This window comes from Aquila chrysaetos, chromosome 9 (genome assembly GCF_900496995.4).
Source record: "Aquila chrysaetos chrysaetos chromosome 9, bAquChr1.4, whole genome shotgun sequence".
Classification (NCBI taxonomy): Eukaryota; Metazoa; Chordata; class Aves; order Accipitriformes; family Accipitridae; genus Aquila; species Aquila chrysaetos.
Genome location: NC_044012.1, coordinates 31,415,871 through 31,428,124, shown reverse-complemented (window position 1 = coordinate 31,428,124; position 12,254 = coordinate 31,415,871). Strand labels below are relative to the sequence as shown.

The window sequence follows — 12,254 nt, the reverse complement described above, 5'->3', positions numbered from 1 at the left end:
TCGCTGGGAGATAGCATTGCCTTTGGGTTTGTTTTTTTTTCTTTTTTTAAAACCAACATTAATATAAGGTAGCAATAACCAGCTTTGAAGCTAAATATGACTGTGGCCTCTTCTAAGAATTTTAGTCATATGTGATACTGACTAAGAGGTGAATGTTAGTCTTGATTTCTGAAGATTTCTACAGAGCCCTCACATGATGTGACCATGCCTTACTGCTCCTTTCATGTGTGGGGAAGTATTTGACCTCCCACTCCTCCCATAAACACAGTGATCTGTCCTGATTTCATGCTCTCTAATGGAGATCACTGCAAGGGCATAATTGTGGTATTGCAGGAATGCGTCTTCCTTCCGTGCCCAAGACTTGCTATCTCTTATCTCTTGAGTTTCCCATGATCTTATTTCTGGTTTTACAAAGCAGAAAAAGTAGCATGTGGCAATTTAATGTTTGGGTTGGTTTTTTCCCCTCCTGACTATGTAGAAGAGTCTGGGTTTTTCTTTGAGGTCCTAGAACTGAGAGAATATAAGCAATTTAGTATAAATGCTTTGGAGTATGCCACCTAGAATACAGTTGCTCTCCTGGTGACAGAGGTTTGCTCTGCAGGGCAAGCTGGAGATCTCTTCTCTTGACTTTGTATATACATATGTACATATATGGGGGTTTGTGCTGTAAGCCGCTGTTCTCTCCTCAGACTAATACATCTACTGGTGCTATTGCTGTGCTTTCATGTTGACCTACAGGATCCATTGCTCCCTTTATACTTTTGAGAAGGATGAAATCCGACCTTTACTTCCCCTGGAACAATTGTGCTTACTTTTTGCACATTACCGAGCAGGTATGTGGGTTAGGTGTGAGCACCCAGGCTAGCAGTAGAAGCTCCGTGTCCTGAGTTTTTTCTCTGCAATGGCAGGCTGATCCCTCCAGCTGTGTTTGCAGCCTGCCTGCTGCAGGTCTCCAGCTACTTCTGTAGCTGCCCTGGCTTCTTGCAGGCTGCTTCTGGAAAATAATAAGCAATTTACTGTATTAAACATAGTTTAAATCCATGAAATATTTCTAGCACAATCACTCTCTCATCAACATTCTTAAGCCAGTTCTGGGCTGTCCTCTGCATCTTCTCATTTTCCTAAGAGTCCCTTAAGCTTAGGGGTGTTTTTCTGAGGAAGCATATTACCAAAGACAGGCAATTACCTCCTTGTGATGGTTCTGTTTGAGTGACCGCAGCCTCCCCAGGCCTCTTCCCAGTCTTGAGGCTGGAGGTAGTTATGCATTTTTTGGTCGAGGCTTCCGCGTGTGCCACTTCGTGCCCCACAACACTGTCCTGCTGGGTAGAAGCGCCATGCTGGATCGTTTAAACTGTTGCTGGAGGAGTGGGGACAGGACAGCAGTAGCATGGCACCAGGGCCTTGGCGGCAGCGATGCCTTCCCCCTTCTTGGTGAGGCTGGTGGTGACGTGCGGTGTCTGGCCGCCCCGCGGGGCTGTTTCATGATCGACTGGTGTTAAGGGGAAGGATAAAACATGGTGGGTGTCACTTATGGCCAAGAACTGGCCTGGTTCCTGGTGTGTGGGAGGAAGCCGGGTGGTCCTGCCCTTTTCTCTGAAGGAGGTCTCCTCTTGTAACCAGCGGGCACCGGGCGGAGGGAATGCCGCCTCCAGGGTGAGGGCGGGCTGCAGCTTTCACGGAGGGAAAACACCCTCTGGGGTGTTTCTCAGTGGTCTTCGGGATGGCGGCCTGGGGGCTTTCCCTGAGGGGACGTTGCCTCAGGGGCGGCTGGGGGCCGCGTGGAGGGAAAGCGGCCTCGGGGGTGCCAGCGACGGGAGGGGTGGGCCCTCTGCTGAGGGAAAGGGGCCGTGGGCCGCGGCCCGGGCGCGCTCCCGCTGTGGGAGGCGGCCCGCGCGGCTGAGGCGGGAGCGGGGAAGGCGCAGGCCGCGGGGGAGGGGCGGCGGGGGCGCTCTGGCTCCTTTAAGCGGGGCGGCGCGGCGCGGCGGGGGCCGGCCCGGGGCGGAGCGGGGCGGTGGCGGCGCGGGGCGGGCGGCGGGCTCGGCCGGCGGCTGGCGGCAGCGGGGCCATGGCCGCCGACGTGTTCATGCGGCCGGCGCGGCTCCTCGGGGCGGCGGGGCCGCTGTCCCCCCGCACGGAGCCCGACGAGGACTCGTCGGACACGGACGATGGGGGCGCCTCGCCGGGCGGAGGGCGGCGGTGCGGGCCTCGGCGGGGGCAGCCCCCGGGCCCCCAGATCATCCACTCGGGCCACTTCATGGTCTCGTCGCCGCACAGCGAGCACCCGCCCAAGAAGGGCTACGACTTCGACACGGTCAACGAGCAGACCTGCCAGACCTACCAGTTCGGGGCGGCCCGCGGCGGCGGCGGCGCCGGCGGGCGCCTCAGCATCGACGCCTCTCTCACGAAGCTCTTCGAGTGCATGTCCCTGGCCTACAGGTACCGGCCGCCGCTCCCGGGCCGCGGGGCGGGGGCCGGGGGCGGCGGGGCAGGGCGGACCGGGGGCTGGGGACGGTGCGGAAGGGGGCCGCGCGGCTCCCGGGGTGAGTCACGGCCGTGGGGAAAGCCCCGGCTGGGCGTCGGCGGGGGGGGGCGGTCCGGGCCGGGGACCCGAGGGCGCGGTGAGGGGCGGCGGGGAGCGAGGCCTGAGGCGATCGGCCGGGGGCCTGGGGGCAGCCGAACGTCGCCTTTCGGCGGTGATATCCGCCCCCCCCCCCCCCCCCCACGCGTGGGTGTTCGCGTCGCTTTTGTTTTCAATGAACTTTGGGCTCCTTACGCGCACCTTCCGTAGGCCTGAGATCACGGCGGCAAAGCGTCGCCTGAGCCCCTCGCCGGGAATGGTTTCGGGTGAGCGGAGGGGTTGTCATTGCGTTGTCGCCGGGGAGGGGAGGAGAGGAGAGGAGGTTGGGTTGAGGGCGTGAGGCGAAGTGGGACCTCGTCCCCCGCGTGGGAGTGCACGCTGCCTCTGCAGACTCTTCGTGGCACTAGAAAATGCTCAGCATCTCACGGTCAGGCTTGAAGTTAGTGGAAACATCTAGTGCTGAAGAGTCTCTGGAGAAATCCTTAAAGGGCAAAGTAGACGTTTGTGCCCTGGTCTGTGTGAAAACCGGCCAATTTTTCTCCCCCCCCGACCCCCCCGTTTTATTTTTATAACAAATTCAAGAAAGCGACATCTGTCATTGTTTCCTTTGTTCCAGTGGTTGCAGCTGGTAGTAGCACTTCCTGGGTTTATCTGCACCTTTTGCTCAGACTTCAGTTTTGCTTTTCATCTATTTAATAAGGCATTATATTCACATTTATCCCCTTTGTCTGTCATCCAAAATGGAGGCAGAGCTATGGAATAGAGGTGTTTTGAAAAGATGTATGCCTCCTCGAGTCTTTTGTTCCATGTGATATAGCAGAAATTGGATCCAATCTGATGTTCTCTATTGAGCATATTTTGGAAGTTGATTAAAAGGAATGATGGAAAATGCCTCTGAGCATATCAACGGAAATCCTTATTTTCATTTATAGGAACCATATTAGCTTGCTAAAAGAAAATTAACTTTGCCCACTCCGAATTCCTCTATTTAATTATTGCTCAATGAAGAGGAAACAAAAGAACTATCTGTCCTCTATGATTAGCGAGAAAATGTAATGTAAGTAATCTTCAGATTTTGATAATTTTTACCAAGCAAGTTATTAGTTACTGGCAAGAGAGTGAATCTTAGATAAGTTGCGTACAACAATGGACGTAAATTCTTTGTGTTTACAAAAGAAAGAAAAATTGAAAACTTAAGTAAAAATTAACCAGTCTGCCTTTATCGTACAAGCTGAGAGGAACATGCAAAGGAACCACAAGTATTACGAGGGACAGAACTAGACTTCTCATGCATATCTTCACATTAGCCTCTATCAGCTTTATTTCATGTTGTGCTTCCACCAGTGTGTCCTTGGGCTTTTGAAACTGACGATCACATCTAATGCAAAGAAATAATTCTGTGATGCTAATTTGATAATGCTGAACTCTGATGTAGATGCGTAAATTGACCACCAAATCTATTTTAGGAGAAATAATTTTATTCTGCTTGTTGGTGGTAGTATGAGGCAAAGCACAGAAAATATCTTCTTAGAGGCTACCAAAGAAAAGCACATTCTTAATATTTCTGTACGTGGATACCTTAAGGTTTGCTTAGTTGCAACCATGAAACATCCTGCCCAGGTTCAGCCTGCTTACTTGATGGCTTTGTGAGAAATTTTTTAAATCTGCCTAACAAACCCATTGTAAACTTGGGTCTAAAAAGAATTAAAATAATTTTAGCAAGCCTAATTTGGGGTGATGAATGTAGGTATGGAATGAGGAGTCATTGCCATTTAACAAATGGTTGATTAAGCATGTAGGTTGAACCTTTCTACCTTAGAAATAGTCTCTCAGTCCATATCCTACTCAGGGAGCGTATGACACTCGGGTAAACAGCAGCTGCCTTTTGTGCTGTGCTTCAAGTTTGATTTGAACTTGGTTGGCTTATGGGGATGTTTTCACTGCTGTTGCCTTTGCTGTATCTTTCCTGTTATTGTCTATCTGATCTGGCACTGACAAAACATGCAGATTCTGTGTTTTATGTTTTTCATACTGCCTTTGCTGGATAGAAATTCACTCTAGAAAAGAACTGGGGGGCGTGGAAACCAACACCAAAAACGGTAAAACAAAAAGGTGAAAAAGTGTGGGTTTTGCTTTGTGGCTGTTGCAGAACCAGCAACAAGGGGTGTGAACTAACTCATCATGTTTCTATAGCTGGGGTAATGCAGCTATGTTAAATACAAAAACAAGGAAGTTGCTGTAACAGAGCTCTGTGTGTAATATTTATTTACACTTGACACCCATTGCTAGTATTTCAGTGTTTAAAGTTTTAAAAAGAAGCACTAAACTGTGGGTTATCCATTAGCGTTACCAATGAGCTAGAAAGCAAAGTTTTTGTAGATTACCTAGGTCATTACCTAGGATGGTTTATGTTTGAAAGTGACCAAATTTATGCTGAATCACGTTCACATTAGAATGCACAGTGTAGCCTGGGCTCTTTTAATTGTACTGTAATATTTTTTTTTAAATATGGCTTTGTGCTGTTAACTGTCAAACTTTTTATGATAAAAAAGCTATTTCTGAACATGAGTGAAGTGATTCCCTCATGCCTTTGAGCAGTACAAGCTAACCTGATTTTAATTTTCATCATAGCTGTTTCAGTCATGTATCCAGTTGCGCAGGTTAAAAATCCTCATTTCAGATGAGCCATTTCACAGGGGAAATTATGACCATAGCATATTCCTCTGTACAGTTAGGAGATTAAAACAATCTTCTAAATCAATAAGTTACTTATAAACACTGTTTACAACAGGTATCACGCGGGCTGTACTTCATCTAAATGTCACCTGTTTTTCTGATGAGATTGATTGTGGGAACTATACCACACTGACTGGTTTTCCTCTTTTAGCCCCTTCATCTCAGCCCTTTAAAACAATGTGACCTTGCAGATCTTGATGTGTGTAAGTAGCTATAATTGACCTATGGCAGGCAGGACACTTTAAAGGCAAAAAAATTAAAAAAAAAAAAGTGCTTTCTGACCTTTGACACTGTTCATTCTAATGAGAAACTATGCTAACGGTTATATAGCCTAGAATGGTTATTAAGCAGAATTAAGTCAAATAATACATAATCTTGATGTTTAATTTAGTAAAGCCCTTTAATAACTTTACAATTATCCGAATAATTACACTACCCAAAAGTAACTTCCCAAAACTGAACTGTATTCTGAAATGTTCTAACCACAGCATATCATGAAAGTGGTTTTTGTTTTTTGGTTTTTTTTTTTTGAGATTGAGACAGAAGAATTTTTTTGTTTTCGAGATCTGTTGTCTTCAGCGGAAGAATAATGTTCAGCTCCTTGTAGAATGCAGGCTGAAGGCTTATGTGAAGTGAAAAATTATGCTTTATGAAAGGGCACTGTAAACCATTTATTGGCCTAACAGGCTGGAACATGGGGATTTTTAGACTTCCCTGTAGAAAGCTCTGCTTTGGGAACAGTGACATGTAGTTTGTTTAAGGTTCAAAACCTGAAATATGCACTTGGAAATGCAGATCTGCATATTCTGAACTCCACATGTGGAGCTCTGAAAAACGTGTGGTAGGAATCAGTGGCATTTTGCTAGTTTATCTCTAGGATTTTGATGCTGAGGTCTTAGAGAGGTAAATCATGCTGGAATGACTAATGTAATTGTTGCAGGGAGTAGGAAATACAATGTATTACTCCTGGAAAAAGTAGATTTAAGTCGATACTTTAGTTATTTTCTCCAGTTGTAAATTGGATAAGTTGACAGTGCAGCCTTCAGGTAGTACTCACCCAGTGTGTTTTATCCATGCCCTGTAAAGAAATAAGAGGGTGATGAGGCTCTGGGACCACGTAAGTCATTCATTTTCTTTATGAAGGTTCCCCTCTTGCACAGTGCTGGGGAAGCGATCTCTGCAGTTGAGAGAATGGGCTAGTCAGTTGTGCGTGGTCGTGTACATCATCTAAATAAAGCACAAGCTTTATTTTAGGAATTATTAAAAATGCTACTCACACTCGATGTGGGTGGTGTTCTTTTTAACCTTCTGTTATATATTATTATGTCAGTTGATGTCCATCTTAGCAGTAGGGTATGATAGGGTAGATGAAGATGACTTTGTGGGCTCATTTATTATTAAGTAGCCTCAGAGTTCTCTCACCTTCTAATAAGAGCTTAAGGAACATGCCAGGTGGTGTACTTTAGGTAAGAGTGTTAATGCTGGCATCAGATACTTGTCTAAAACCTTCTGGATCCTGGCTGTTAAAGTTGCACAGAACAGGAGAGTGGGGTCTGGGAACTGTGACGAAGGCTACCTTTTGAAAAGCTTGCCAGGTCATTTCGAGATCTCATCTCTCCTCTTTAGCAATATGACCCCTTCACTTCATCTAGATGTAAGCCAAAAATACTCCCTTCATCAGTGGACTGACATTAGGGATCAGCTTGTTTCCAAAGCACCTTTGCCACATATTCTTTGTTAATGCAGCATGTGTTTTGGGAAGTTCTTGGTAATGGTGATACCAGGTTTGAGACAAAAAACTTCCAGAATTTAGTTATATATTTTACATGCTGCTTATAGAAACTACTCTGATAAAACCACCTATATTCATCCTATGAATTAAGCCTTACTTGAGCAGAGTTGCTGTGTTGTAAGTATTCACGATTAAGGGGCGCTTCAAAGCAAAGATGCTATATTCGGAGTGCAATATGAATCAGGACATTGTTACTGAGCCTCTTACCTTGCTTATGTCAAAAGCTTGATATAGTCACAAGCTTTTAAGCTCTATGTAAGACGCACTTTTAAATTCCACCTTGACAACCTTGAGCCTCAGAAAGGTTTGCAGAAAGATTACTGAGCTGTTCTCATTTCAAAGATGCGTTTCTTTTGCCAAAGTAAATATTTAGTACTGATAGCGTGAAAAGGCCTTGGTTGAAATTTAAGGTTTTGGTGTCTTCAGGGCTACACATGACTTGTAGGAAGAAAAGACAAATTCTGTAGACAGAAATTTAGATACAGGGACAAAGTTTTTTGTTCTGCTCCTGGCTATTTTGGTGGCTCTGGCCTGGCTGTGGACCTGGCTGTGTAGGGTGTTACTACAGAGGTGCGGTGCAGAGTCATGACATTTTTTATAAAAAAAGCACATCGTTGCTATCGTGTTTTGATTTAGCATTTAATCTACACATTTTGTTGCAGTTGTCTTGTGTTTTCACACAGTAAACATGTTATTTTCTGGCTTAAAAACAACATGGATTTCATAATCATAATTTTTGATGGGTTGCTGAAATAAGGAAGAGGGAGCTAGTTTGTCCTCAGATTGCCAGTTCTCAATAACTTTTGCATGGTCTGAAAAAAGCTTGGCTGAACTGTGAGATTTGGAATTACTTTTAGTGAAGTTTTTTGTGTTGCATGATTATGATGTGCTTTGAATGAAGTAGAGTTTGATGGCAACGGAAATTAACACATTAATTTCCAGTTCTCTGCCCCTTACCTGTTTTAATTTCTTGCTGCTGAGTGGCAAGAAGAATTAAAGCCAAGAAACCTGAAATTCAGGTCTTAGCTTTACTCATGTTTTTCCACACGCTCCTTTAGTAGGTCACTGAATCATTCTTGTTTGTTACTCTCCCATGTGGGGAAAAAAAAATTCCATTCTTTTGGAAGGCAGAGTTGATATGCAGTCACTTGAGCAGCTGCTTATCTGTCTGTGTGTCCTTAAGCTATGATTAATCTTAAACAAAGGGGTATCTAGTGGTGCAGCAAGCTGGAAAGTGGTGGGGAGGAATAAAGGGAGCTTTGTAGCCATACTGAGCTGATGGCTGGGCATTTCTGAGATGTCAGAGAGGCATTTTAAATTTGCACAGAAACTGACAGGCTTGAAGTAGAGAGTGAACTCTCCAAGTTGTTATGCGTGAGTGGAAACTTTCCCCTAATAACAGTACTCGGAGATCTGTTACGGAAAAGGAAGGGTTGCGAGGGCAAGGAGTGAGGCTGGAAGCTCACTGAGACTTGGAGTAAAATGAAGAGGATCTTTGAGGAATGCATCGAATGAATTAGAAGGGCCAAGATAAAGCCACATGGTGGGCTGGATGATGTTGATAGAGGAGGTCACAGGGGTGGAAACGGGAAGGGAAAAAAAGAAAAAAATACTGTGAAGTTCAAGTCAAACAAATGACCTTTCAGCTGACTGGGTGGGTTTGAGCCCGGGTTACAAACTCCCTGAAGGCGTGTGAGTGAGGAAATGTTCAGCAGCAGGGCTGGACCGAATGGCAGTCAGGAAAGGGAAGTCTCTGAGGATGATAGGGACATTGTGGAGAAGAAAAGAGATTAGAGCTGTACTTAGAGGAGATCTGATAAAAAAGGACAAAGGTGAATGGATAATGATGAGTTGGGGAGAAAAGAGGATGCTGGTGTAGTGCTGTTCAGGGCAGGAGAAATAGGTATGAAAGGGAAGACAATATGGAAAGTAAGGGCAGATGACTGAAGGTGTGGCTGGAGTCAGGGAAGTCCAGCATTTCTTCCCGGAGCTTTGATCTGCGATGGGAGAGGTAGACAGGAAGCACTTCATGAGGGCGTGCCTGATAAAGGGAGAGAGTGAGCTAGATGGACCCGGATATGGAAGTCATGGATGATCTTGCAGTAAAATGGGGGCAGGAGAGCTGGGGTTCCTGGTTTGGCTCTTCTAATGCTGCCTTGCTTCCTTTTGCTGTTAGAGAGAAAGGTTTGTCTTTTTAAAACAAAACAACAACAATAACAAAAAAAGTATCAGTTTAGAAACTTGGACCAGTTTGAGTTTAATCTGGTATTTAATTTTTAATTAACAGACTTAAGGCTATATGCTTGCTACTTCCTTTCCTTTGTATGCAGAAATTAATTGCATTTACAGTTTTCCTCATCTGTCCTTTGATATTTTAATGTCACTGGCACAAGCAGTTTCTTTAAAGACAAAACTTCTAAGCTACTTCTGAGGAAAAAGACAAGCTTTCTGAACTCTTTGATGGCTATAGAAATATTTTACAGCTTTCATACAATTCTCCCTTCGCTCGGGGAAGGAAACCTTTAACATGTCTATAAAACAATTATGAAGATGATTAGGAAAAGTACTTGTTTCAGTTGCCTCCAAAGAAAATAGAGTTGGTTCTTTGTGTTTCAGACAGTGATGGAAAAACCTGAATCCGATTGTTTTTAGTGCAAGCTAGAGTTACACTATTGTCACAGTTTCTGAAGCAGGAAGGCTTGAAAAATGGGGTTAGGAAAAGCTAGGTTTTCCAGAAATTGCTTCTAATAGTTTTAGTACTAAAATAGAAATTCTAAACATGGTCTTTTCAAAATAATTTTTGTTTGTTTGCTCAAATGGGAGTTGGAAGGTCATTTTTGATTGTTTGTTTTGAATGTAAAACATGCTGTCTTGGTGCCAGTCATAATATAATTAATGTAGACATCTCTTTTTAAGTAGAGCAGTAATCACCATCGGAAATGTTCTAGTGTGCATTTGCCACAGCTTATTTACTTTGTGACACAAGCACAAAGCTTTTCGCTAGCCCTTAGTCTCTCAGCTTGTTGATCTTAGATAAATCAGTTAACTGCTTTTTCCTCCCTTTCTCCCTTCTAAAAATGACCAAAACAGTCTCAATACTTCAGAGACCCAGATGTGTGTACTGGCCTTTTTGAAAGGGGGAAACAAAGGCATGAAGTTCAGAAGTGAGCTAACACAGGAGTCTAAAAGGAAGCCATATCAAAGATGACACTTCAGCTACAAACTTAAATAATAAAGGAAAAGAGACAAATGGAAGAAAGATTTAGGAGGGGAAGAGGAAGAAGTTGTGCAGCTTACTGACACCTCTGTTAGAAAAGCTACTGGCCCTTCTAACAGATGAGGAAGTCTACAGATGCAAATTACAGGGTAATAAAACCAGGCTGGTATTTTAATGGTAATCATAATGCTTCTGGAGGGCAGTGTTCTGCTAACTGCCTTTGGCATTCGCTGAACTGCCTGTGAAAAGCACCTGCTCCCTGCGGTGACTGGTAGTTGTGTTTCGGAGAGGCATCATTGCTTTCCTCACACAGTCCCCAAGGAAGTTTGAATATCTGGAGCATCAGCTCTGGATTCCCGAGTCTGTTGCTGGTGGTGGCCTTCTGGAGAACCTAGAAAACCCTCCGGCTTTTAGAACAATGGGAGCTGTATTATTCATAGAGGACACTGGATTTTTCACCTGTGGAGAGTTGTTTTGTTGGGCTTGGAAGTCTAAACGACATCAGCCTCCCTGAGCTGTCAAATGCTTAATTGCCATGTGAGGCATGACTCCTTTCCGCAAGAGAGATTTGTTGAGAAGACAAACAAGCTGCTCCCGTTTGCTGAAGGACCCTGACTATTAGGGAACTGTCTTTACTCTGCAGGTGTGAAAGACGAGGGCTCCTTGTCTGCTTTCCTCCCTTGGCTTGATGTGCTGCAGCTGCTGGACTCTTGCCTTGCTGTGTTAAACGTAGGGTTGGATTGAGCAGATGTTTGTCTACTCAAACTCCTGTGGGGATAGTGTTTATCTTACTGTCATTCTCATACATGTGACAAACTATTATAGGTCTCTTACAGGCTTAATGCCTCTGAGGAACTAGTGTTAAAGGAGAGCCTGAATGACACCTTGGCCATTCATTCTGTTGTGGTGTGAACGGTAGGCTGCAGGGTAATCGCCATTCCCTCTCTGTTAAGTAAATTTCAGTTTGTGCCTTAAGGTATTCAAACTCTGGGTGCTACTTAAGAGCAAGCTCAGCAACAGTTGCCTTTATGAAACACTAGTATTTCTGAAGTTGGGCTGTCCAGCTGTGCTGTCAGATGGATAATAGAAAATGGGATTGGAGATGACCATAGGCCCAAGGCACAGTGGAATGGTTCCTTCCCTTGGTCAGTTATCCAGACCATGGCCACTTGGAAGGTACATTAGAGATACAAAGCTCAGGGTGTTACAAGTGGTTCTCAGAGCTGCTTTGTCTCCTTTGAGACTGTAAAACAAAAGGTGACAGGCCAGATGGGAAGGGCCTGCAGGCCACCACTTGGATTATCATATAGCAGGGTATTAGTGAAAGAATCTGATTCTCTTTAATTAGTGATATGTAAGTGTGTTTTGGCCAGACTGCTGCTGGCCTACAGATAACCCTTTTGACATTATACATTTCGTGATGTATCATGATGCTAGGAAAAGGGTTCAATTGTTTAAGTGGCTAACTGTGCTACTTAATGAACTAAACACTTTTTATGAAAAGCACAGAAAGATTTTAATGACTTGTTAAATTTTAATGACTTGTTAGACATCTTTTTGATCCTTGGTTTTGTTTTCACAGCAAATTATCTACAACAGTAATGCATAGTTAGAGACTTTGTCATCTCACTACTTCTAGTTTAGCTGATGCTGTAGTGCAAGGAAGCAGTGGATGCAGTCCTTTTTGCTATATTTAATGCCTTTTCTTGAATTTTTTATATGTGGAAATGTCTTGCTACACACAGAGAAAAATACTTTTTTTTTAATATAGTGGGAGATTTCTGGATTTCCAGAGATATCTTTTATTGCTCATTTATACCACACCAGAGCAAGCAGAGGATATCTTTATGGGTAGAGTACCTATATGTTGTTAGTGCTTCTCTTTACTTGCAAATTAACAATATTTCCCTATGCATTCTCTCAGTGATTTG

At 44.4% G+C, this 12,254-nt stretch overlaps 1 protein-coding gene across 4 annotated transcripts in view; it reads left to right on the top strand.

Annotated features, from left to right (window-relative positions):
• The first annotated feature begins 2,027 nt into the window (after window positions 1-2,027).
• The window catches only part of LOC115345577 (MLX interacting protein), a 51,816-nt gene continuing 41,589 nt past the window's right edge, over window positions 2,028-12,254 (top strand). For 2 of the 4 annotated variants that reach the window (XR_005933219.1, XM_030024597.2), the window contains exon 1: window positions 2,030-2,436. Coding sequence is in view for 3 of the 4 variants with exons in the window: in XM_030024597.2 (XP_029880457.1) it covers window positions 2,066-2,436 (371 nt within the window). In the remaining variant the exon portion in view is untranslated. Of the gene's footprint in view, window positions 2,437-12,254 lie in introns of all 4 variants that reach the window. The other 2 variants (XM_030024599.2, XM_030024598.2) reach the window with 2 other exon arrangements.